Source organism: Cyprinodon tularosa, unplaced genomic scaffold (assembly GCF_016077235.1).
Source record: "Cyprinodon tularosa strain WSP-4 unplaced genomic scaffold, ASM1607723v1 ctg86, whole genome shotgun sequence".
Classification (NCBI taxonomy): domain Eukaryota; kingdom Metazoa; phylum Chordata; class Actinopteri; order Cyprinodontiformes; family Cyprinodontidae; genus Cyprinodon; species Cyprinodon tularosa.
The window spans coordinates 679,424-706,713 of NW_024039629.1; the positions used below are offsets into that span (position 1 = coordinate 679,424).

General features: G+C 36.1%; 2 protein-coding genes across 2 annotated transcripts; both read right to left on the reverse strand.

The window, feature by feature from the left end:
* Positions 1-4,800: 4,800 nt before the first annotated feature.
* Positions 4,801-9,166, reverse strand: LOC119775252 (von Willebrand factor A domain-containing protein 5A-like). Its single transcript, XM_038273164.1, has 4 exons — positions 9,039-9,166; positions 6,186-6,349; positions 5,357-5,480; positions 4,801-5,259 (listed from the first exon to the last, which is right to left on the reverse strand). Exons 1-4 carry the CDS (start codon positions 9,124-9,126, stop codon positions 5,180-5,182), a joined length of 456 nt encoding a protein of 151 aa, XP_038129092.1. The 5' UTR covers positions 9,127-9,166; the 3' UTR covers positions 4,801-5,179.
* Positions 9,167-15,126: 5,960 nt separating this feature from the next.
* On the reverse strand, positions 15,127-25,912 carry LOC119775251 (von Willebrand factor A domain-containing protein 5A-like). Its single transcript, XM_038273162.1, has 15 exons — positions 25,759-25,912; positions 22,410-22,457; positions 22,039-22,241; positions 21,743-21,965; positions 21,488-21,654; positions 21,284-21,398; positions 20,461-20,636; positions 20,035-20,123; positions 18,771-18,915; positions 18,405-18,484; positions 18,208-18,322; positions 17,970-18,128; positions 17,736-17,839; positions 17,022-17,248; positions 15,127-15,274 (listed from the first exon to the last, which is right to left on the reverse strand). The coding sequence occupies exons 2-15, from the start codon at positions 22,450-22,452 to the stop codon at positions 15,231-15,233; spliced, it is 1,890 nt and encodes a 629-aa protein (XP_038129090.1). The 5' UTR covers positions 22,453-22,457; positions 25,759-25,912; the 3' UTR covers positions 15,127-15,230.
* Positions 25,913-27,290: the final 1,378 nt, after the last annotated feature.

Here is a 27,290-nt window from a genome sequence, read left to right on the forward strand (position 1 = left end):
TTTCCCATCTGCTATCGGCCTTATCAACAAGGCCAAGACCCGCCCATGACACTGGACAATGTTTCTCTCCCCCATTCAGGATTTCTGCGTTACATTAACGCACAGTCTACTGTTTGTATATAGCTTCTGTGTATATATATATATATATATATATATATATATATATATATATATATATATATATATTATATCTTATTTTGTTATTTCGTTTTGTTTTGTTTTTTTTTGTCTGCACCAACAACACCAAGTCAAATTCCTTGTAAGTGCAAACCTACCGGTACTTGGCAATAAACTTGATTCTGATTCTGATTCTTTCAAGCAAACATTCACACTTCACACATAAAAACACATGAAACACATAAAATATTTTGAAAAGATAAAAGTATGGTGGACAAATAAATAGATATGTGCAGTGCAGAGGATGAATAAAAGCGTAGGCTTCTATACATGAAACATATGACTATTTGCTGTTTTTAATAATGTTCTTTAATTTGATATTTTCTACAAATAATAAAAACATGCTCCATTGGTTCTACATTATCACACCAACTACAAAAACCAGTAAGATAAGTCCCCATCTTAAAAAGATTTCCATTTAAAAACCTGGGACTGTGGTGGTTTTCAATGGTAGAATGTCAAAAAATCAGGACACCTTCAGTCGATCATCTGATTGCCCCAGGACGGGAGAAGAAGCGTTTATTTTATAGATCAAATTGACATGCTGTCCTCAGTACACGTAACACAGCGCTGAACATTTCAACAGAACACATCTAGCTTTTCTCAACTTCTCATTCAAATCTGGGCGTTTATATAGTTTCAACATTGCACTGTGTGGATGTATGTGCACGACTGGACGCTCTGATAAAATTACCTGGAAGTTCTTGGCCTGTGACCGGATTGCGTGCGAGTGGGCTTTTAAAGACTCTGTTTTTCAAGACTTGTACTTGGCTTCAAGCCTGTGAACACTTGTTATTGCCAAGATGTGTACGTGGCTTCCAGACTGCTTGCTCTGTGTTATCAATTATTGTGAGCTTAAGGTCACGATGACCTAGGGCAACACAATTCGCTTCTACAGGACCAGTTCTTATTCTATTTATTATTATTTATACAGTCACAGTACCGTGAGCTCTATTAGAATATGTTGCTACTCATTGAATATCTTTGCAATTCTGCGCTACTTACAAAAATACAATAGAATAGAATAGAAAATCCCTTTATTTTCCAACAATGGTTGAATTCTGGTGTTTACAGCAGCAAAAAGGTTATAGAAAATGAAGAAAAACAAATATGGGCCTTTAAAAAATGTATAAGAACAACATAGTGCTGAAGAGTTAAAAGATAAACAATAAAATACTGTACTGTAAAGTGTTTTAACAATATAAAAACTGTGCACCTGAAGAATAAATAACTAATATAAAGCTATGGACATTTTTTACAATAATGGATATTTGAAAACAGCAGCAACATCAGAGATGTGCAAAATGACAGCAGCATGTTATTTAATTGACAAAGTTGAAACTGTCCAAAATCAGCGGAAATATAACTTATTGAGGTTGTTGGGAACAGTGATGGTATAAAGTTCTGTAGCTGCTGGGGGGAAGGATCTGTGATAACGCTCCCTGGTGCATTTAGGGTGCAGCAGTCTGTCACTGAAGGACCTCTCCAGTTCTGCAACAGTTGGGAGACATTATCCAACAGAGAAATGAATTTAGTTAGAATCCTTTAGTTTCCCACCTTCTGTCCAAAGGGCATCCAATCAGAGCTGGATATATTGTCTTTAACAATTTTATTCAGATTTCATTAAGTTTTCCACATATTTTAATGTAACAAAAACAAAAATAACATATATTTTTATTTCTGTGGAATTTAATTTGGAGGACGACAGCACAAATTCATGGGTTGGACAGAATAGCCTGTGTCTCAACAGGGTCATGGAGAAGAAAGGCTGGACTGTTTTCGATTGTCCAAGATCCTCTTTTCTGATTAAAGTAAAGTTTGTCTTTTCATTCTGGAATCAAGGTCAAAGGGTTTGAAGGAAGACCGGTAACAGAACCCAACCTGCTTTAGGTCCATTGTGAAATATCCATTGCAAGTATTGATAAAATCTGCTTTCTTAAATCCATGTTGCTGTAACAGTATACCAGAGTGCTTTACAGGACGTCATGATTCCTTTTGCTGTGGATCTGTATATAGATCCAGATTTCATTTTCCAGCCCAACCTGGACCCTGCCCATATCGCTAGAAGCACCAAAACCTGGTTTGATGGCCTCGTCAAGTGCTTGGCAGGCCAGACATCTCTCCTGACCTTAACCCCGTCGAGAATCTATGGGGTATTCTCTGGAGGAAAATAGGGGGCACTCGACTCAACAACAAAGGGGTGACTGCAAGGATCAAGAAAATCTTCATGACACATGCTGATTGCCTCAATGCCACGTCACATAGAACTTAATTCAATTAAAGTTCATTTCAATTTAAGAATACTTTCATTCAGGGAATCAAGGTCACATTTCCTTTATTAATCCAAAAGGAAAGTCCAAAGTTGCACTAACCAATGGGCAGTTTTTCAACAAGTTGTTAAAGGAGTTGATAGCTGTAGGCAAAAATGATCTTCTACAGTCTGTCTTGGACCAGATCTGGAGAAGCCTCTCGCACTTTTCTTTTTGACAGTCTTCTGAGGAGGTGTGCAAGTCACCATGGCCACGGATTTTAAGGACACACGCACATAACCTAATACCAGAGAGGCTTTGTGTATTTTAATTCGTTACATATATGCATAGGTTACAGTGGCTATATCCAATTGAACCAGAGGGAAAAAAATAACAGCAACATGGACTTTTTCACTATACCTTGAGAAAAAACTACTTACTGCAAGTGTGGAGGAAGGACAGACAGCCGACCTAAAGGAAAGCGAACAGACAAACTGTGGTTTTGCTAAAGGAAACAAATTCTGTTTCAAGTTTTTTTTTCTCTACAGTCTAAAACATCATCTCTGGTTTGATTTGACTAAAGTTTATATCTTTTCTTTTCATGATGTACATATATTGAAACTTATTCCAATACTGTCTTGACAAGTTTGCCACAATTTTCTCCTAATTCATTACATCAGTTTACATGTACTTCTACAGTGAAATTTTCAGTGCAGCTGCTGCTGTATAGGCACCAATCTGTCTCTAACTGTACAGAAGATGTCTAACCTAAACCATCATATAAAACCAAAAATACAAACATCACAGGCTGGAATTCCTTATATTAACACCATTCTGAACTTACTGGACCTGACATCAACAGATTAAGTGGCAACACAGAACAAACAATTTGTCCCAGCAGTTCATATGCAGTGCGTAAAGCAGTCCATGTCCTGTGCCTTGAGTAATGCTGCATAAGCAGGAGTATTTGGAAAAGTAGGCCCAATCTAAAAATTGGCCCCTAAGCCCTACACCTACTCACTAACCCTCTGTTTGTGCGTTTTCAAGGCCAAGGACCCCCAAACTGATGGTGAGATGGAGCGGGGACCCCTAATTATATATATTGTATGAAATCGTATTATATCAAACTGGTCCTATAGTCACTCTATTACAGATGGAGTAATGTAACAAAAGTAATTAAAGTATTTCTGATTCTGATTCCTTGTTGATGGGACAGGTGTTGTGAATGAAATGGTGCCCAGCTTGAAGGAGCTCCTGTGTGTTGCTGAATGTGTGCATTGATGACTGGAAGACATCATCTGCCTCCATTTATCTGTTTACTACAGTCGCAGACCCCCTGTTGAAGACCTTTGGTTTAGCCCTAAAATAGAGACTTTGCATCATTCAGACTCAATGGCTTTGTCCCAAACATCCACCCTAATCACTAAATAAGGCACTTTATAGTGGATATGCCATTTTAGACCAGTGTCAGAATGTCTAGTGGATGAAAAAGTAGTGGACTCAAAGTTTCCCACAATGCTCCATGAAAATTAGTGATCATTGATGGTCACTAGACGAGCAGATATATCCCAGATTGCTTTGCGTGTGCTCTCCTCGCCAAGCATTATGGGATTTTGTGTAGTGGCTACAAATAAAGACGGCGCAGTCACATGTGGAGAGGCGGAGTTATGTGACCAACAGGAAGAGAAAAGCAGTGATCATCTGTGTGAACGGTCAGTTAACGGAGTTCATTTTAAAGTCCCCGCTCTATATAATGATTAAGGGATTTAGGGGTTAGGGCAGACATTCAGTATAAAAAAAAAAAAAAAGATCATACTTGCCCTGGGACATGTAACGAGTTGGAACCAGGCTAACCCCAGGCTCACACAGACTCCGGTCTTACCGTTGCTGTGCGGTGGGTGCGGCGCCGCAGTGATTCCAAGTCCTTAAAAAGACGTAAACCTCTCTCACCAGCTGCTGAGCTGTCCGGCTGCGGTTACCGAGACACTCCGGCGCTGCAGAAAATTCCGCAAGAAAGCTATCCTTGCGGCGTGCCGGAGAACCTCCGCAACAAGCTCTCGCAAATATCCTTATTTGGGCCGTGTTATCGCGTGAAGTTACGTGAACTCAAGTGAACTTCTGTTAAATCTCCGGACTTGTTGCCGGAGCCGCAGAGCCGCACCGCACCGTAGTCAAAAGGGCGGTGTGAGAGGGGGTGTGCGGGAGTTGCGGTCTCCGTCGGCTCGGTAACCGCACCGGAGCCAGTGTGAGCAAGGGGTAAATGGCTGTTAAAGGTTACAGACCTCTGATCTAGAAGTTAAATATAGATGCATTTCTCTGAGTTATTTGAGGATGTTTATCTTATTCAGTGGATAACTCAAGAGTACATACAAGATTTTAGGTTTCAACAAAATTGTTTACTAACAGCCAATCACAGTGCTACCACACCCCTCACATACTGGGCATTTCTAATGACAAAGATGTGAGTTAGGAAAGGTACATATTTCTTTATTTGAATGCATTTTTTCATGTATTACATTGATGTTTATGGTAAAAGCCATTAGCAAAAATTATCTCTATGCCTCTTTTTCATGGATACAGACAAATATAGTGATTCCTCCTGGCATACACATGTATAGGTGTAAAATGAAAAATACAAAGCTCATTAAGATAGACTAAATCTACCGTAGGTTAAATCTCAACAACTTTGTTTTATATTCCTTTGTGCAGTTTGGCGCCTCCACAGTGTTACTGAAGTCTGTTCATGGAAAACCTCAGAGGCCCAGAGCTTCTTTCTTCACGCTGCAGCCCAACAGTGTATTTCCAGCTTCCACACACTCCGACACACATGGAGCTGAAGGGAAAAATTATTGATTGGTATTAGTTTTGCTCATAGTTTGAATTTTTTTAATCACACACTGTGAATAACAGCAGTATCCTGCTGATATTACCGTTCTGAGCTTTAATCCATGATGCAGCCTTCATAGACAGAAGCTCCCACTCCTCCTTTGCATCCAACTTAAAACCATGAAGCCAAATCAGAGCTAGAATAGAGGCCCACACCTCATTCTTGACCTAATTTACAAACACACAGAAATGGTTAATTTCAAGGTTTGTTTGATATTGGATTTTAGTTTCTTTTAGGTATTCTATGAAATCCTGCCACGTTCACATGCTAATAATTATCACTTTATTATTGATCTATAAAGAATAACACAGAAATATTAAGAAGTGAGATATAAACTTATATGCTTGGTTTTACTATTTTCAGTTTGGTAGTTACTGTTAAATCTAATCTATAGAACTTTGTGGTAATATTGCTGATTAAGTTTTAAATGTTTAATAAGTATTTGATTACTACAGGCTCAACATTGAATATGTCTTTGGCTCAATTTCAAAACAGGAAAAAAGTCCTAGATTCAAATATTGCACAGTCATATCTTTTTTGAGTTTTAATAATCCATTCAAGCATGTGTTGGGTCTTTCTTTGTACTATGCTTTCTTCTTTCAGTGCAAAAACATGGACGGCAGACCACCTGGCCTCCAAGATGTTATCAGATGTGATTGCATGTTTGTTTTTGTTGCATCTTATTTTTTAAAATGTCATAAAAAACAAGTCATAAAACCATTAGATGCAACCCTGAACATTACGAAGAAAGTCCTGACAATCAATAGAAATAGTAATTTTCACTGCTAATAATTTTTTTTACATCGAATATTTCATGTGGGAATTCTTTGAAATTAAATTTAAAAATACTAGTGTATTTGAGGGTGACCCACCGTTGCTGGCTTCGCCTTTTCCACCTCGTCGCTGGGCTTTTCCAGCACAGCAGCCAGATCTTGATCAAGCAGCCAGTAGCCAGCAGCCTTCTGCAAGGAGATGAGCTGCAGCAGAGGCTCTTTAAGGGGTGGCAGGTCTCGAATTTCTTCTACCTCAGCTTCATCTGGAGATGAAGAGGAAGATTGATACAAGTCTAAATACCACTGAAACCAAGCTGTTTTATCACTCTGACAGTTATACTGTAAATTCCAACCAAACATAAATAGGGAAAAAAATAATTGTGATTTTGATGCAAAGTACTGCAAAAATAAAATTTTCAAATAATATGCAGACACTGTTGTTTGTTTTTCCAGATACATTAAATTAAAATGTATTTTTTAAATCAATCTTTGGTTATATGAATTGATCTTCAGGGATGTTATGCTACAACAACCTGTTGAAGGAGGTGGTCACATTTTCCTGCTTCTCTGCAACTCCCTGATCTCCCTGATTTGTTCTTGCTTTGCTGTGTCTTATCGTTTCTGAGCTCTCTCTTTATATCACCCGAACTCAAACAATGGATCTTGTCAGCTGGTCTCTCAATGTAATTGATCAAATTTTCTCAACTGAAAGATATGGAAAAGGGGACCCGTCTTGTCCTGCTGTGACATACTTCTAGGATACACCATGGACTCCTGGAAGGCTTGGAGGATGGTGTGTTTTACAATGCTGTCACTGGAAAATATCGAAGATGTATGGATTTCCAGATTTATGATACTTGGATTTATCCTGTTTGGATTTGGAAGATACATGATGTATCTCCAATAACAGCAATCTGGGCATTGATCAGGCTCCCGGCAGCAGTTGATGCGCTCACAAAGGCTGTGAACGAGCAAGATCGGGAGCTGAGCCGTATGCTGGTTGCGATTGAACACAGGCTGGCTGCGGTGGTTGAACTCAAAGGTAAGATGGGATAATATCTTGGATTGCATGCTTGCTTCAAAGTGGAAAAGCCCAATACATTTGGAATATTGGATTTGCCACAGAGAGCCTGCAAGAAAAGACTCAAGGTTGACGGAAAATTCCTGTGCAGCCTGCTCTCAAAACAATAAGTGTTATTCTGGATTTGGCCTCACTCCCTTATCAAAATCTCCCCTGGATGTTATAGCAAAAGGGCACAGAAGAACTGCTGCCCCCTCCCCTACCCGCGAACATCTGTGGATGTGCCCAGAACTGTAGTGCCAGTTGATAAACTTCCATCTCATCAAGGACAATGGCTTGTGGACAGCTACATGTCCCATGGACTGATTTTAATTATAGCTGTGTTTAAAAAAAAGAAATTTAAAGGAATAGTACACCCAAAACATGATTAGCCTTCATTTTCTACTCACCCCCATGCTGAACAACACTCTGGAGTACTTTTTTGATATCTCAAATGCATCTGGAGATCTGGGAGGCTTCTTACTGTCTGCTGACATTCAAATAATGGAGGTCTATGGTGCCCGAGGCAGAAAGGTCCATAAAAGTCCACAAAAAACGTGTCAATATTCCTCCATACTGCTCGTCCAATGTATTCCAAGTGTCCTGAGTGGGTAGCGTCCATAATTTACTCGAAACTAAGTCATTTAGAAGGTTTTTAGAGCATAAACAGTAGTGTATAGGATTTCCTAAAAGCGCGCGCCTGCGAGTTCACTAGCCTACGGAAACCGCAGCAGACCAAACCAGATGAAAGTGCGCATTCAGCTCGGCAAAGAACTCATGCTCTTCCTCAACACTGAAGTCCTCAGACATTTTTCTTTCGTTGTTTCTTTCTTTGCACAGGTTAACAGCACATTTCTTCTTCTACGCTTGCATTATCAAGAGCAGACGCTGAATGCGCACTTTCATCTGGTTTGGTCTGCTGCAGTTTCCGTAGGCTCGTGAACTCGCAGGGACGCACTTTAATGAAATCCTATACACTACTGTTTATGCTCTAAAAACATTCTAAATGACTTTGTTTCGAGTAAATTATGGACGCTACCAACTCAGGACACTTGGAATACATTGGACGAGCAGTATGGAGGAATATTGACACGTTTTTTGTGGACTTTTATGGACCTTTCTGCCTCGGGCACTATAGACCTCCATTATTTGAATGTCAGCAGACAGCAAGAAGCCTCCCAGATCTCCAGATGCATTTGAGATATCAAAAAAGTACTCCAGAGTGTTGTTCAGCATGGGGGTGAGTAGAAAATGAAGGCTAATCATGTTTTGGGTGTACTATTCCTTTAAAAATTTTTTTTTAAACACAGCTATAATTAAAATCAGCAAACAAGTTAATATAAATCTGATATAAAGCTGCACAGATTGAATATTTTGTGCTTTGCTGTGGATTATCTTTTGTGTTTTTGAGCCTTTAATTATTTGACCTACCTGAACACTGAAGAAGATAGAAACATTAGAAACATAACTGTTAGTAGTTTTTTTAGCATTTGGAAAAGTCTTAAACCACAAAGAAAATAAATAACTTAAAGATCTTGTTATAAAACATTTGGTTCCTGAGACAACAACTTGATATTTTTATTAGTTATAATATCATCAATAGTGAAAGAGATCAAAGAGTAAAATAAAATAGAATATTGTGAAAAAAAAATTAGAAGCACAAAATAGGCTACTGGTATGAAATTAAAGCATGCAGTCAAACAGTGACTGGGCAGCAAATCTATGTGATTATTTCGTATCTGCAAAATATCGTTTGAGATTTGGTGTGAATTATCATTAATGTTAATTGATTATTTCATAAATTTCATAAATGATCAATAAATAATTTACTGATCATATTTTTTAATTGCAGTGATCTATTAATGATAAAGCTGTAGGAGAGCTTTACTTACCCATACGTGCAGGAAAAAAACAAGGAGTAGGCATCATGGGCGCTAAATCAGAGAAGATAACAGTTTTAGTCTGACATTGTAAATACATCCCTGAATACCAATCTAAACACCCTCTAGATGGACTCAAATCAAATTTAGGTCTCACCTCTAATGACCTCTAAATTCAGACCAGAACTGGTCGGATTTTATCAATTGAGTTGTAATATGCAGTGAAGACGAGGACGACTGTTGAAACCTTCTAAATTAGCAAAGATTACAGTTGTATTTGCAGTCAGTGGAAATGTTTTTAAATTTTTTTTTTTTTGTGAGCTGCTTAAAACATATTAATGCAACTTTGGAATATTTCCTAATTTGGCTACATTTTCTATTTTCCTTAATTAACAATAAGAGACTCAATCCAGATTGTAGCTGATATTGCTGTAAAAAAAAAAAAGACGTTTTTTTTTTAAAGTAAACCATCTTTAAAGATCTCTCAAGATTTAGAATAAATTATTTTTAATTCAATCAGATCCAGTTTGTTCTAAAACTGGATTGTTATTTTTACCTGAATTCCATGAGTGTATGGTTATGCAACATATAGATACTAGTATTACATTAACATTACACAGAACAAAATACTGTAAACAAAGAAATGGCCGTTAATGGGACCTGTTAGGAGAATAAAAAATTTATTTTTTAGAAATCAATCTTTTGTTATAGGAATCGATCTTTAGGGATGTTATGCTATAAGCTATGATATTGATTTTAGACATTCAGAAACAATGAGAGTATAAATATGATTTGATTAAATAAGATTTTTTCATCACAACACAATCAGGGGTCCACTGGGTGGGCAATAAATATATCATATTGCCATAACAAGAATTCATATACAAATCTTTATTTATTTTTTTAAAAACAGCTATAATTTAAATCAGCAAACAAGTTTATATAAATCTGATATAAAGCTGCACAGATTCAATAATATTCTGTGCTTGGCTGTGGATTATCTTATTTCTTTTTGAGCCTTTGATTATTTGACCTACCTGAATCTTGAAGCATTTCAGGGGTATCTAAAGAGGGTTAAAAAAGACGATAGAAACATTAGATTCATAACTGGTGATTGGTTTTAAGCATTTGAAAATGTTTCAACCCACAAAGAAAAGAATAACTTAAAGATCTTGTATAAAACAATTGGTCCCTGAGACAACAACTTCATATTATTATTAGTAGTAGTAGTAGTATCATTAATAGTGAAACTGATTCATTTATATAATGATCATGTTTTTCAACTTGAGTGTTTGAAATACCAGGAATTTTCTTTAAATGGCTGATTGTATGGACATTGAAGTTTTAATGTACACAAATCTGCTTCTGTAAGAAGTAAAATAAAATAGAATATTGTGAAAAAAAATTAGAAGCACAAAACAGGTTACTGGTTTAAAATTAAAGCATGCAGTCAAACAGTGACTGTGCAGCAAATCTATTTGATTATTCTTATCTGCAAAATATGTATGAGATTTGGTGTCAATTATCATTAATGGTAATTGATTATTTAATAAATTAAAAAAAACATTATCAATAAATTATTTATTGATAATGTTTTTCAATTGCAGTGATCTATTGATGATGAAGCTGTAGGAGAGCTTTACTTAGCCATAGATGAGAAAGAACAACCAGTAGGCGTCATGCGCCCTAAAGACTTTTAGTCTGACATTGTGAATACATCCCTGAATACCAATCTAAACACCCTCTAGATGGACTCAAATCAAATTTAGGTCTCACCTCTAATGTCCTCTAAATTCAGACCAGAACTGGTCTGATTTTATCAATGTGAGTTGTAATATGCAGTGAACACGAGGACGACTGTTGAAACCTTCTAAATTAGCAAAGACTACAGTTGTATTTGCAGTCAGTGGAAATTTTTTAAATATGTTTTTTTTGTGAACTGCTTAAAACATATTAATGCAAATTTGGAATATTTCCTAATTTGGCAAAATTTTCTATTTTCCTTAATTTACAATAAGAGACTCAAAGTTATATTTTTATTGCATTTAATTTAACTACTTTTATCTCTGGTCAAACTTAATCTTACTGGCCTATGACATTTTTTTCTATTTTTTTTACCAAACCATCTTTAAAGATTTCTCAAGATTTAGAATAGATTCTTTTTGATCCAAGTGTAAAAGTATTGGCTGAAATAAACAAGTTTGAAATACCAGGAATTTCCTTTAAATGGTTTATTATATGGACACTGAAGTTTTAATGTACACAAACCTGCTTCTGTAAGAAGTAAAATAAAATACTGTGGAAAAAAACTGGCTAATGGTTTGAAATTAAAGCATGCAGTAAAACAGTGACTGTGCAGCAAATCTATGTGATTATTTCTTATCTGCAAAATATCGTTTGAGATTTGGTGTCAATTATCATTAATTTTAATTATTTAATAAATTTGAAAAAACATTATCAATAAATTATTTATTGATAATGTTTTTCAATTGCAGTGATCTATTGATGATGAAGCTGTATGAGAGCTTAACTTACCCATACCTGTTGCAGAAAAACAATTAATCTGGCGCACTAAATCAGAGGAGATAAGACTTTTAGTCTGACATTGTAAATACATCCCTGAATGCCAATCTAAACACCCTCTAGATGGACTCAAATCAAATTAAGGTCTCACCTCTAATTACGTCTAAATTCAGACCAGAACTGGTCTGATTTTATCAATGTGAGTTGTAATATGCAGTGAAGACGAGGGCGACTGTTGAAACCTTCTAAATTAGCAAAGATTAAAGTTTTATTTGCAGTCACTGGAAATGTTTTTAAATATGTTTTTTTGTGAGCTGCTTAAAACATATTAATGCAACTTTGGAATATTTTCTAATTTGGCTACATTTTCTATCTTCCTTAATTTACAATAAGAGACTCAATCCAGATTGTAGCCAATATTGCTGTAAAAAAAAAAAAAAAATAGGCATATTTTATCTCTGGTCAAACTTTCTAACTGGCCTATGACATTTTTTTTTTTCTTTTAGCAAACCATCTTTAAAGATTTCTCAAGATTTAGAATAGATTCTTTTTGATCCAATCGGATCCAGTTTGTTCTAAAACTGGATTGATGATTTTACCTGAATTCCATGAGTGTATGGTTATGCAACATATAGATACTAGTACTATATTAACATTACACCGAAAAACACTCTAAATAAAGTAATGGTAGTTAATGGGACATGTAAGGAGAATGGATAATGTAGTTTTTAAAATCAATCTTTGGTTATATATGAAACATTTGGTCTCTGACAACTTTATATTATTATTAGTAGTAGTAGTAGTATCATTAATAGTGAAACGGATTCATTTATATAATGATCATGTTTTCAACTTGAGTGATCTTTTATTGATGAAACGGTGGCAGGGTTTTACTTACTCAATAATAAAAAAAGATCTACATATTCAAGTGTATAAGTATTGGCTGAAATAAACAAGTTTGAAATACGAGGAATTTTCTTTAAATGGTTTATTCTATGGAAACTAAAGTTTTAATGTACACAAATCTGCTTCTAGAAGAAGTAAAATAAAATAGAATAATGTGGAAAAAAACTGGCTAACGGTTTGATATTAAAGCATGCAGTCAAACAGTTACTGTGCAGCAAATCTATGTGATTATTTCTTATCTGCAAAATATCGTTTGAGATTGGTGTCAGTTATCATTAATTTTTATTATTTAATACATTTGAAAAATCATTATCAATAAATTATTTTGTGATAATGTTTTTCAATTGCAGTGATCTATTGATGATTACACTGTGGGAGAGCTTTACTTACCCATTAAAGCGTCAGAAAAACAAAGCGTCGTGGGCCCTAAATCAGAGATAAGACTTTTAGTCTGACATTGTAAATACATCCCTGAATGCCAATCTAAACACCCTCTAGATGGACTCAAATCAAATTTAGGTCTCACCTCTAATGACCTCTAAATTCAGACCAGAACTGGTCTGATTTTATCAATTTTAATGACTGTTGAAACCTTCTAAATTATCAAAGATTACAGTTGTATTTGCAGTTAGTGGAAATGTTTTTAAATATGTTTTGTGTGAGCTACTTAAAACATATTGATGCAACTTTGGAATATTTCCTAATTTGGCTAAATTTTTCTATATTCCTTAATTTACAATAAGAGACTCAATGCATATTGTAGCTAATATTGCTGTAAAAAAGCTGTTTAAAAAAAATTCTTATTTTTATTGCATTTAATCTGAACTACTTTTATCTCTGGTCAAACTTACTCTAACTGGGCAATGACATTTTTTTTTAGCAAACCAACTTTAAAGATTTAGAATAGATTCTTTTTGATCCAATCGGATCCAGTTTGTTCTAAAACTGGATTGATGATTTTACCTGAATTCCATGAGTGTATGGTTATGCAACATATAGATACTAGTACTATATTAACATTACACCGAAAAACACTCTAAATAAAGTAATGGTAGTTAATGGGACATGTAAGGAGAATGGATAATGTAGTTTTAAAAATCAATCTTTGGTTATATATGAAACATTTGGTCTCTGACAACTTCATGTTATTATTATTAGTAGTAGTAGTATCATTAATAGTGAAACGGATTCATTTATATAATGATCATGTTTTCAACTTGAGTGATCTTTTATTGATGAAACGGTGGCAGGGTTTTACTTACTCAATAATAAAAAAAGATCTACATATTCAAGTGTATAAGTATTGGCTGAAATAAACAAGTTTGAAATACGAGGAATTTTCTTTAAATGGTTTATTCTATGGAAACTAAAGTTTTAATGTACACAAACCTGCTTCTAGAAGAAGTAAAATAAAATAGAATAATGTGGAAAAAAACTGGCTAACGGTTTGATATTAAAGCATGCAGTCAAACAGTGACTGTGCAGCAAATCTATGTGATTATTTCTTATCTGCAAAATATCGTTTGAGATTGGTGTCAGTTATCATTAATTTTTATTATTTAATACATTTGAAAAATCATTATCAATAAATTATTTTGTGATAATGTTTTTCAATTGCAGTGATCTATTGATGATTACACTGTGGGAGAGCTTTACTTACCCATTAAAGCGGCAGAACAACAAACCCTCATGGGCACTAAATCAGAGGAGATAAGACTTTTAGTCTGACATTGTAAATACATCCCTGAATGCCAATCTAAACACCCTCTAGATGGACTCAAATCAAATTTAGGTCTCACCTCTAATGACCTCTAAATTCAGACCAGAACTGGTCTGATTTTATCAATTTTAATGACTGTTGAAACCTTCTAAATTAGCAAAGATTACAGTTGTATTTGCAGTTAGTGGAAATGTTTTTAAATATGTTTTTTGTGAGCTGCTTAAAACATATTGATGCAACTTTGGAATATTTCCTAATTTGGCTAAATTTTTCTATATTCCTTAATATACAATAAGAGACTCAATGCAGATTATAGCTAATATTGCTGTAAAAAAGCTGTTTAAAAAAAAAAGTCTTATTTTTATTGCATTTAATCTGAACAACTTTTATCTCTGGTCAAACTTACTCTAACTGGGCAATGACATTTTTTTTAGCAAACCAACTTTAAAGATTTAGAATAGATTCTTTTTGATCCAATCGGATCCAGTTTGTTCTAAAACTGGATTGATGATTTTACCTGAATTCCATGAGTGTATGGTTATGCAACATATAGATACTAGTATTATAATAACATTACACCGAAAACCACTCTAAATAAAGTAATGGTAGTTAATGGGACATGTAAGGAGAATGGATAATGTAGTTTTTAAAATTAATCTTTGGTTTTATATGAAACATTTGGTCCCTGAGACAACAACTTCATATTATTATGAGTAGTAGTGAAACTGATTCATTTATATAATGATCATGTTTTTCAATTTGATTGATCCTTTATTGATGAAATGGTAGCAGGGTTTTACTTACTCAATAATAAAAAATACTGTGGAAAAAAACTGGCTAACGGTTTGAAATTAAAGCATGCAGTCAAACAGTGACTGTGCAGCAAATCTATGTGATTATTTCTTATCTGCAAAATATGGTTTGAGATTTGGTGTCAATTATCATTAATGGTAATTGATTATTTAATAAATTTGAAAAAACATTATCAATAAATTATTTATTGATAATGTTTTTCAATTGCAGTGATCTATGGATGATGAAGCTGTAGGAGAGCTTTACTTACCCATACGTGCGGAAGAAAAACCTTTCATCCGGGGCGCTAAATCAGAGGAGATAACACTTTTAGTCTGACATTGTGAACACATACCTGAATGCCAATCTAAACACCCTCTAGATGGACTCAAATCAAATTTAGGTCTCACCTCTAATGACCTCTAAATTCAGACCAGAACTGGTCTGATTTTATCAATGTGAGTTGCAGTGAACACGAGGACGACTGTTGAAACCTTCTAAATTAGCAAAGATTACAGTTGTATTTTTGTGAGCAGCTACAAACATATTAATGCAACTTTGGAATATTTCTTAATTTGGCTAAATGTTCTATTTTTATTAATATACAACAAGAGACACAATCCAGATTGAAGATAATATTTCTCAAAAAAAATAATAGCTGTATTTAAAAAAACGTTTTATTTTCATTGCAATCAATTTTATCTACTTTTATCACTGGTCAAACTAAGTCTACCAGTCCTATGACAGTTTTTTGTAGTAAACTATCTTTTAAGATTCCAAATTAGTACTAACTAATAAACCAAGTAACGCAATAAATATGAAATTAAAATAAGTGTTGGGGGTGATCCCAAATGATTAAGTGTGTAAATGGATATAAATGGCAATAAAAAAAATAAACTAATGTTGAAATAAAATATTTGGAAAGCTTCTTAATCAAAAAAGGTTTTAAGAAGAACTTTGTAGTTTCCTTAGAAAATGTAAAACAAGAAACAAGAAATTCTAAGAAAGCGGCGCAGTAACTTCTGAAACCTTTTTTAATGAAGCTTTGCAACGTATTATTCTGGATTACATTTTTTTTCTTCAGTTTACATAATGTGTACTTTGCTTCAAACAATAATGGAAAATAATAACTCCATAGTGTAATAATAGCAGCTGAAAAACCGAAAAGTTCTAATCCAAGCAGTTAGAGGTAACAATGCTAATTGTGAGTATAATGTAAATCAATGTCATGATCTATTTCATATTTTATATAAGAATCTCTGAAAGTGTTTTAAAGAAAAGTTTGATAAAACATAAAAAACATAAAAATAATACTAAAGTGAAAAGGTTAAATACAAAAATATGATAAATGATAATGATAAAACCTGGAAAATCTGACTGGATCACCCCCTCCCCTAGTCTTGTGAGACCATCCTGATCTCGCGAGCTTTCAAGGTTTCACTCGCAGATCAGTCTGGAGACTCTCCGTTAAAGAAAACGAACGTCCAATCAGCATTGGCTTTGAGGCGGGTTGAGGTCTGACGCAACGAGAAGCGCGACAGTTCAGTCTAAAGAACATGGCGGCTTCAGCCGATGAAACTAGCGTTAGCGTGGCTATCGAGCAAGTTTTATCGGAATTACAGAGTATTTCTTCACTGAAAGAAGAGCAAAACACTGCTCTGGAGGCTTTTCTCAGAGGAAAAGATGTTTTTGCTCTTCTCCCGACTGGTTTCGGCAAGAGTAGCCTGGCTTGTGGTTGTGTTTTCGTCGTCGCTCTGTTAGTACGTCATATGCTTCGTTGATCTAATTGGTTTATTTGGCCCGTCTATCACCAACATAGGCCAATCAGCTAACCAGTATTTTCGCCCCTTCCCAAAATTACTTCTATGGAAGGTTTCCAGATGGATATGCGGAGCAAATCCATCTGGCGGAGTCAGGTTACCCCTGCCCTCCCCACCTCACTTCCCCTTTCAGGTCAATTTTCTGTTTATAATTCATGCTAAGAACAAAATATGAAACTTTCTTCATCTTAACCTGCTAAATGCTGAAAAAATATATTGAAAAATATCACTCACCTCCATAGAAAGGTGTTGGGATAATTCTGCGCTGTAGAGGTCCTTGAACAGACTCTGGGCTATCTTTGTTTATAGCAATGAAGGCAGTAAAGGAGCTGCTCACTCCTGATTGGACACTGAGCTCCACCACCTTTTTTTTTATTTCTTCATTTTGCTGTCCATTGGGTTTCCTTTCTGACTCCAGGGAACAAATCACGGTGCGAGCAGCCAACCTGTGAACCGTTAACCTGCAGACGGAAAAGAGAGAGATCTTAAGATAGAGCTCAAACAAGTTTGCTTCAACACAAACTAAATTCTCTCATTTGCAAATATCTGTCATTTGTAACTTGTTTGTAACTCAATTTGTAACTAATCAACTATTTTTTTTCTCTGACTATCCTATGTTTTATTTAAGGAGAAGGTGAAACTATTTTCTTGATTTTTGTAGAAAAATAAAGACCGCAGATTAAAAACAAAGAAACCAGGCCAATCATACCCTTCTGTAGGATTTTATCATCACCCAAATTAAAGTCCACCATGAGCAAAATTAAGGCCCCATGCAAACAGACACTGGGTGTAACCGCAAATGTATTTTGTGGTTAAGCACTGCATCAAAATGGATGTACGTACATATATAAATAATGCCTGAATGCGGCTGGCTAGCTCAAGTGGTAAGTCACCCGTCCTTCATACAATATCACTTCTGCCTTAAAAAACAATATGAAGGAGTTTTACCCAGAGTCCTCTGCAGGTTTTAGGTTGAAGTGGAGCTGGTTCTTTGAGGGATGACCTGCCAAGCTAAACTTCACCGTCACACTGCCCTCTGTTGTCTTTGAACTCTGAAAAAATGATTTAATTCACAAAACATGAAAAAAATAACTTTAAACAAATCTACGTTTTATGATATATTTCATATCTAAGCAGTAAAGACAAGTGACACTTGAGCAAGAGAGTCAGCAGTGAATCTACCTGTCCTGTAAGTTGAGCATAAATCAGTGACCTCTGACCCTGAAAGATTGTTGTAATGGGAGGAGAGAGAATGGTGGCCGACACTCCCTTTGGTAAATCCCAAGAGACAGAAATATCTCCCACCGCAGGCTGCAGAGCAAACTTGAGTGACTGCATCACCTGTGGTTTAAAAAATAGTTGTGAAATGATTTATTGTAACATAATAATATTTGAATTGATACTCAGATGTTTTTCTTACCTTTGGCTGCATCCTGTCAGTCCCAGTGATGAACTGAGCATGACCTCCTCCCTCTTTGGCCATCCCATTGATGAGAGCAGAGCTGGCTCCTTCTCCGATCCCAAAGGAGAAACATCTGCAATTTAAGATTTGATTTTAAACTCAATATAACATGAGAACATGATCCAGACTGGCAACAAATGTGTTTATGGTTCCACCTGTGGGAGCCTGAATTCTTCTTAACAAGGTCAATAACTTCTTTGGTGTTTCCCACCTCTCCATCAGTGAAGACAAACAGCTGATGGAGGAGAAATAACACAATGTTACACAGTGTCAGGTTTAAACAGGACCTAGAAGTCTTTAGAATAATCTGTCAAAGAGGAGTGCAACTCTGATGTTTTAGTAGAACAAATCTTTTTAACATGGATGAAGAGCAACAAAAGCTCTGAAATATATGAGCGTCAAAGGAAACTGGTAAGATGAACATTGAATGAAATGGTGAAGTAGAAGTTACTTTAGGTTAAAGTGCTAAAGTTGAATGGCTAGAGCAATCTTGTTGGTGCAATTAAGTGTAGTTAATTTACCTGTCGAGGGTGTGAAGGAATGCAGGGCTGGCTATAAATGTGTTGGAGAGGTTGAAGAATCTCTGTTCCTCCAAGATCGTCCTCCATCTTTTCAACCTTCTTCAGAGCCTCCTCCATAGTCATCTCATTGTATTCCACGCTCTTACTGCCATGGAAAACAACACAGGACATGTTTAAATTAAAACTTATAAAAAAAAAAAAAAAAGTTAACTCTCTATGGCACAAAGACAAGTCTATCTGACGTCTTTTTCAGCTGACCTTTGCAAGTCTTATTGATACGGAATTGGGTCCAGAGACAATGTCTTTGTTCCAACGTCTAACCATACACATTACATTTAGATATAGAAAGGTCCACTAAACCAAGTGCAAATTTGGTCACTGCCCACTGCATATACATGTCTATAAGGCAGCTTTTCTAGGTTGACTGGAAGGAAAGGACCACCAGTTCTGAAACAGATTCTGGTTCTAAACATGCAAATTGAACTGGAAGAACAGGAAATACAAGACTTTGTTATGGGCCACTCTATAAAGCTTCAACCTCAACTCCAATTCTGACATTTTTAATTTAAAAAGCTTCCGATGGGAAGCAAAAGGTCTTCAAACTTGGAAACAAAGTATAGTGGATTGCTTTCCGCTTTTTTAAAATGAATCTGGATGTTGTCAGGCTGTCGAGGCTGACAGGACTCTTCATCATTGCGTTGGTGACATTGCACCTAGACTGGAAGACTAGGGTGGTGTTCCCCCTACATAAGAAGGGGCACCGGAGGGTGTGTTCCAAACAATAGTGGAGATTTCTCAGTGCTGGAAACCCATTTTGTGCCAAAGACTAATTTTATCGCAGAAAGATATAAGTTTATTACAAGAAACATGCAAGATGACAAGTCCATACAGTAAGTGAGTACATAGCAAGTTTAATGAAGCCAAAAGTCAAAGGTTTGGAGCTTTGTGACCTCTTGTTGAGTTGAGCATATACTAAGGACCTCACACTAGGAGCAGCATATGATGTGGGACTAGCTCATGAGGTCTCCATACAGAAATCCCAGAAAACATTAAAAGTGAATATTATCTCCAAGACAAGCACAAGTAAGAAAGAAGATTGTGGTAAGCCATGCTATAGATGTGCAGGCTATGGACAGATTGTTGATTGAGTAAGAAGAAATAACACATTGCAAAAGCCAGCAGATCCAAACAAGACAGAGAGAATGAAACACCTTCTATTCCTTCAAACAGTAGTGATGACAAATGCGTATTAGATTTTACTCACGGAAAGATGTGTTCAAAGCTGGATCCAAAACTGTAAATATTGAAGTAGCACCCCATGGGTAGGCTTTTCAGAAGAAGCAGCAAAGTGTCCTAGAGAAAGAAAATGTCAAGAACAGTACATTTTTTTTTATTTCAACTAGGGATGTGAATCATTTTTGTGGCAGACAGTGGTAGGTTAAACTTGAAAAGAATGTCATTTAAAAGGAAAAGAAGTAAACTGAACAGATTATACTAAAAAAAACATGAGGTTATTGAAGAATTGCTCTTCTGTAGTTATGTAGCGATACCCCAAAAAAGTGATTAATTTGGGGATTTACTTTTCAAAAGAAGGCAGTGACGCATCAAATAAATATATTTTTATCACAAACTTATTACAGAAATCATTTTGAAAGGGTTATAATCATCACATGAATATTTGAATAAATACCCTTGCGCTGCTAATGCGAGTTTCCTGCGGTGTTTTTCGATTCATGGGACAACCCATGCTTCCAGATCGATCAACCAAGAACACAAACTCTCCACATGAGATGAGTGAGGACATCACAGATTGGGGGAACTCGGGGTACAAGCTCACCATCACCACTGGATCTCCCATCAGAGAACCTGAACATGTTGGGAAAGAAAATTCAGAAAGGGTTCTCTCTGTGTTTCCAACATTTAAAGAATAAGTAACACATTAAAGGGCCTTCATGATGAAAAATGGACCATTTTGAACTTTTAACCATGTAATGTTATTCCTTATATAATATCATGAATAAAGTGGTATTTCTCTTGATTTGTGCATCTCTGAGTAATCCTCACAAGTTCTGCTGTCTGAATAGCATCTCCCTCAATACTGTGAAAATGAGTGGATTAGGGGAAACCACATAAGGATGTCTCATCCTGCCTTAACCATGTTGTGCCTCCATTGTAAGCAAGCTACCACTTTCTGTGATTAAGGAGGGCTGATGTGAGGCAGAGTGGGATGACGACAGTTCAAAGTTGAAAAAGGGGCTCTTTTAATAGCTAATCAGCTAAGACATTGCAACTGTTTTGTTTTTTTTAGCTAATGTGTAAGTAATTAAAATCTATTTTTTAGCCTCGAGAGGTTTCCTACTTTGGTCAGCCTTCAGAAGTCAGACTTCACTTTGAGGGAAATTGTTTTTCTTCAAGGTTGGAAGAAAACAAATGTATATTATAGAATATCAATAGTCCATAGTGCAAAAGGCATTATTTCATCAATCATCACACATGAACTAATCTGTTCTCACCAGGTTTGGCAGAAGCCTGTCCTGCCTCCACCACAGCAGTGGGCTGGTGGGCATCTTTGTAATAAATCAGCAGTTCAATGTCTCTGTCAAACTTGTGTCCTGCAGCCAACTTGACCTGCAGTTCAAGAACACAAATATTAGAAATAAACATTTTATCTTGTTTGGAACAAGCACATCCAGCAGTAACATTAGATCTCTACCCACCGTGGCCTGAGTTTGATCAGTGTTAAGGTACTGAAGAGGTTCCAGGGAACAACTGGACTCTACTTTAGATATTGCATGAGGAGAGGACACTTGGACAGAAAAGGACAGACTGTAGGGAACCAGAGAGGCTGGAACTGAGGTCACCTGGACACTGGGACTTTCACTACCTGGAAACACCATGAGAAAAAGTCATGAGATTCATCTGGTTTTTAGTTAAAATCATTAGATTGCATCAGTCTATATTGGCAAAGCTACCCTGTGGCTGGTATCGAGGGTTGAGTACAGCAGGCAGACAGAACCTCAGCCCATCATCAGCCTGCACAGCTAACTCAGTGACATATTCCAGCCTGATGGAGGCGCTCTCTCCTGGAGGCAGACTGCCAACCTTCAGAGAGAAGATATCTGGACTCTCCTCACTCTCCTCCAACAGGAAGGCCTGCTGCCCGGAGCTCAGAGCATCATCATACTCCTCCTTAGCCTGCAGGCCACATAAAACATGTTTATTTTATTGTTTTATCTCCTTAATAAATGCATCTTTATGTCCAACTCACCTCCTGTTTCTCCTTAACCTTGGCTACAATTTGTGTTTTTCCAACCTGAGCACTGAAATGACACACAGCAGCATCTCCAGGCAGAGGGAAGACAAACACAGCCTCTATTGGTTTATCCTCCTTGTTCTCATAGTTCAGAGTAGAAACAACTGTAGCCACATGGTCTTTCACCTCCAGCTGCACTTCAATGCTCTTCAAAGGAACTAAAGTGACAATGTATAATGGTCATGTATAAAAACCACACAAAGTTCTAAAATGTCTTTTTTTTGCAGATGAAATATATTTTATACACAGAAGAGTGTACCTATTTAACAAAGTGATAAACTATTATTGAGAAGAAACCAAACAACCAGATCTTAACAGCTGTGTACCTGGCTCCTTTGTGTTGGTTAGCAGACCACAGCGGTTCTCCATTGTGCCTACAGGACAAAAAGGAAAACAAAAAAGGTAAAGTTTTGAAAAGTAGGCAACTACTTTGTACAATATCATTAAAAAAGATTAAGATCAAATAAGAAGACTAATCTAAAACCATTTTCTATGGTTAAAATTAGTTTTTTTGTGCATGATGACAAATTACTTTGAAAGTACAAAGCTTACACTTTTAGATTAGATGAGCTTTATTGATCTCACAGCGGAGAAATTCACTGGTCACATATTGGCATAGTACTTAAAGAAGGTGCAAACAAGGTGGAAAAGGTGCATTAGGAATAAAAAAAAAAGAAAAATAAATAAATAAAAAAAGAAGCATATTGCATATTGCACACAATATTGCACAGTTAATAAATAAAAAACTATAATATAGTTGCACAGTGGTTGTTACAGGAGTTATTGTGGTTATAGTGCAGTGTTATAGAGTCTGGTGGCAGCAGGAATGAATGACCTGCGGTAGCGCTCCTTCTTACAGACAGGGTGTCTAAGTCTTTCACTAAAAGAGCTGCTCAGCTCCTCTACAGTCTGGTGCAGGGGGTGAGAGGTGTTGTCCATGATGGAGGTGAGTTTGGACAGCATCCTCCTTTCAGCTACTTCCTCTACTGAGTCCAGAGGGCAGCCCAGGACAGAAGTGGCCTTCCTCACCAGCTTATTTAGTCTCTTTCTGTCCCGCTCTGAGCTGCCTGGGGCCCAGCAGACAACAGCGTAGAGGAGGGCTGAGGCCACCACAGAGTCATAGAAGGTTTTAAGGAGGGGCCTGCTGACTCCAAAGGCCCTCAGCCTCCTCAGGAGGTGGAGGCGGCTCTGGCCCTTTTTATACAGAGCATCAGTGTTATGAGTCCAGTCCAGTTTATTGTTGATGTGAACACCCAGGTATTTGAAACTCTTCAATAAAATATTGCTCCACTAAATTAAAGCCAAAGCTACGAGTTGTGTCGAAATCTACACCCTTAAGGCTTTGATGACATGAAAGATGACAGGAGAAAGTCTAAAAAAAACAAAAAGGAGTGGGAGGCTGTTCTAGAACTGAAATACTGGTTTACCAATGAATCAGAGGAGCATTCCAAAGCTTGTTCAAGGTTTAGGTTAAATCAGAACTCAATTTCAAAAAGAATATGGCACCACAGAATGATATAGGTGAATTTAAACTAACTTATGAGAAGTTGTTTAGAATGGTACATAAACGCAAGATCCCTTTATTGTCTCTAGGCAGTTTGTAAGTCTGATTTATTTGTTGCTACTGATTAATTTAAGCTTAACTTTTATTATTTCGGTGCAGCTGTTTACTTATGATGTGCTCCTAAACATGAATGTAATAGTTTATGCTTTGAAATTAGTTTAAAGAGGTTTAGATTTTAGCTGGTTTTGTTATGCTTATGCCACCTCATAAGCATTAGGTCTGGACAAAATTGTATTTCAGATGGACAAAAATGTCTGTGATGCATACTCATCAAATAGAGATTATTCCCCCAAAATGATCTACATGGATCCTAATCAATCTGCTATTGAACGTAGGGCTGAAACAATTAATTTGATTAATCATGATTAATCAAATGTTGAAATAATCATCAGCTAATTTAGTAATCGATTAATCGTTAAATGGAATGTAGAGACTCTAAAGCTTGCCTTTAACTGACAGAGAAACCCACTTAGAGCAGTAATTATACCAAAATCGTGAAAAAAATATGTAAAACATGTTGCATTTTAGATAAAAAAAACTTTTTAATCTGTCAATATACTCTATCCACAACTCCTCACCTGGTTTGATTTCGTAAAAAGTCTTATTTAAAGATCCTATGGCTGTCCAATTACTAATCGATTAATCGAAAAAATAATCAACAGATTAATAAATTAGTTGCATCTAATCCAAATCTGCATTTTTGTACTATTAAGTGCCTGACACTTATTTTACTGAGATTGAAAAGTATGAATGATTAACTGTAAGTTTATGCCAAAACATTCAGATAGATAGATAGATAGATAGATAGATAGATAGATAGATAGATAGATAGATAGATAGATTTTACTTTTACAGTGTCCTGTCTTGCAATGTGGCAATAGGAATAATTGTCTTGATGCCAAAAAGAGAGCCCAACAGCTTTTTGCTTTCACAAGTGGAGCAGTACAGCAATCGCCATAGTGTTCCACTTGATTTATGCATATAAATATATCTTTATTATAATTCCTGCAGGGAGTATAACAGATTGTATGGACACTGCAATGTAAGTAGAACAGGGAAGGAAAAACAAGAAAAAGGAGAAAAGATGAAAAAATGAGGAGATAAAAGGGAGATCATCATCTGCAAAGAGAGATGTAAAAAAAAAACAGCACAACCAACGGATATAGTATGGGAGATACAATAAAGTAACACCTTGATACTATCGCTGAAATATAGGTAGTATTATTTAATCTGACATGTATACTGTGGTAGCTGAAGATAAGAATATGGGCTTTCTGTGTGGAAGTGAATCTCTAAGTACCGGGAACAAAGCAGCTATAATTGTTTATGAGAGTGCAGAGATAGAATGCTTTTAACAGCCTTTTCTTTGTTCTTTTTCTCCAAATATACACAATTTCTTGAATTAGTTTCACATTTTGGAGAGAAGGTTTTTTAAAGCCTTTATTAATTTTGTTGCATTTCCCCCACACTCATTTTCTGTTGACCTTTTACCCACACTGCGCATTAACTGGACATTTCAGTGTTTGCTGAAAAAAGTGACAAGAAAAGAGTGGGATCAGTAAAGAATCTATAACACAGGCCAGCCCAGTTGGAGTATGCAGCACCGCCCTTCTATGACAAGCCCTCAGCTGGATGCAAGAAAGCTGATTCACTCTCATTGCGCTTAGGGCAAAAAAACAAAGTTCAGCTGTAAGGGGGAAAACACGACAAAAAAATATATATATTATAATAAAATTACATTTTAAAAAAATGACCCAAACGTGTGAAACTGAAGGAGCGCCCAAACCACTGTTGTTGATTTAAGATTAATATTTTATAACAATTAGGCCTACCAGAGAATAGTTTCTAACTATTAACTTAAATGATCAAGCATTAAAAAAAAATAATAATAAAGAGAGAATAACTTCTATCTGTATAAGGCATGAGCATGTAGCACGTGAGATGTACTTTACTGAAAGAAAACGCAGAATATTTTGTACAGTTTGTTCCGGAATTTCAACACGCAGAATAATACGCCAGCTTTTACGCCACTCGCCAACTGTTTATTCTTCCCATTGCCAGCCTGCGGATAGCGCTGCACTAAATGAATAACAGAAGAGACGAGAGCTCACCACTGAGAACAAATCCTTCAGACGAAGATATTGGAGTTAGGTTCAGAGTGTCTCTTCAGCATAGACTAACGTCGGAGCTGAACTGCAGCTCTTTAAAAAACATAAATACGCCTCTGACCGGAAGCGCTCTGTTTCTGTTACGGTGCGCCTGGAATGGGCGGAGCTTTTCCAGTAACTCAGCCCTGACTGTGCAATTGTTACGACGGAGTATTAGTATTATTTTATTTCAAAATTAAAATAAGTAATAGAATTACGAGAATAAAGTCGTAACGTGACAACTTTAATTTTCATTTAGTATACACAGAGTTTAAACAAAACGAAATGTCGTTAAGTATAGCTTTCCAGACATTAAATAAACATTCATTCCATAAAATGATGCAGTGATCAAATGTAATAAGGTTGTAACATTACGAGAATGAAGTCATAAAATTATGAGAATAAAGTTGTAATATTACAAGATTTTATTCTCGTAAAAAAAAAGTAAGTTGTGATTAATAAGTGGTTAATCTTTAATTGGATTATAGAGACTTTAAAACTTGCCTTTAGCTGACAGAGCGACAGAGCGACCGACTTAGAGCAGTAATTAGATAACAAAAAGTGTAAAAAACAAAATGTATAAACATTTTGCATGCAAGATTACAAAACTTTTTTGTCTGTCAATATGCTCTATCCCATAACTCTGCAAGGGGAAACGTTTTGGTTTCACCTGGTTTAATATTGTAAAACAATCTTCTTTATGGAACCTTTGGCTGTCTGATTGTTAATCCAAAAAATTATTGACAGATTAATCGATAAGCAAAATAATTGTTTGAATCCAGTCTGTTCCTCTGCCTTGTTTTGGTGTGTGTCAAAGCTGAACTCGAACATAAAAAAAACAAAAAACAAAAGAAAACTTTTTTTGTTGATAAAAGCTTGTTTAACTTTTCAATTGGGGCCTTACAAAGCAAAACAGATCCCACCCCTATATTATTTTACTACCTAAGAAGTAATATATTTTCATGTACCCCTTACAATGCATTCCCGGAACACTAGGGGTACGAGTACCTCCGGTTGGGAAGCACTGACCTACTCTAACATAGAAAGTTTTCATTAATCAGTGCTTCTATTCTTTTTGTGATATCGTCTATGTCTTCTCAAATCTCCAGTCAGGCTTTTGCTTCCTCTCCACATTTGCTTGGCGTGTGTCACAAGGCTCAGAAATGAAGGACTTAAACGCAAGACCTGACACAGTGATTAAAACTCAAAGTTCTTTTAATTCAGTCCAGGGTTGAACAACAGAAAATCCAACAAAAACAGAAGTATCAAAAAGCAGAGGCAAAGCAGGTCAAAATCCAAGCAGGGGTCAAAACACAAGAAAGCTAAATCTAACAGGCAAAAAGGCTGGAACGCTAAGCTCAAAAGACTAAGACGAACTGGCAAAGGGAATCTGCAAGGGTGGGAACTAAATACTCTAACAAACAAAAGAGGAGCACATACACCAGGTGAATTGCATTAGGTTGTGGCAGATCCTGATTGCAGGAAGGAACTCAGGA

Coding starts and splice junctions, on each gene's coding strand:
- LOC119775251 (XM_038273162.1), bottom strand. CDS start 22,452: ATGGAGAACCGCTGTGGTCTGCTAACCAACACAAAGGAGCCAG. Junction 20,124..20,460: donor CTCGCATTAGCAGCGCAAGG/GTATTTATTCAA, acceptor TTCTTTCTCTAG/GACACTTTGCTGCTTCTTCT. Junction 15,275..17,021: donor CCCAACACCTTTCTATGGAG/GTGAGTGATATT, acceptor CCTCTGATTTAG/CGCCCCGGATGAAAGGTTTT.
- LOC119775252 (XM_038273164.1), bottom strand. CDS start 9,126: ATGTATTTACAATGTCAGACTAAAACTGTTATCTTCTCTGATTTAGCG. Junction 6,350..9,038: donor TTTTTTTCCTGCACGTATGG/GTAAGTAAAGCT, acceptor CTTCATCTCCAG/ATGAAGCTGAGGTAGAAGAA. Junction 5,260..5,356: donor ATGGATTAAAGCTCAGAACG/GTAATATCAGCA, acceptor TTTTCCCTTCAG/CTCCATGTGTGTCGGAGTGT.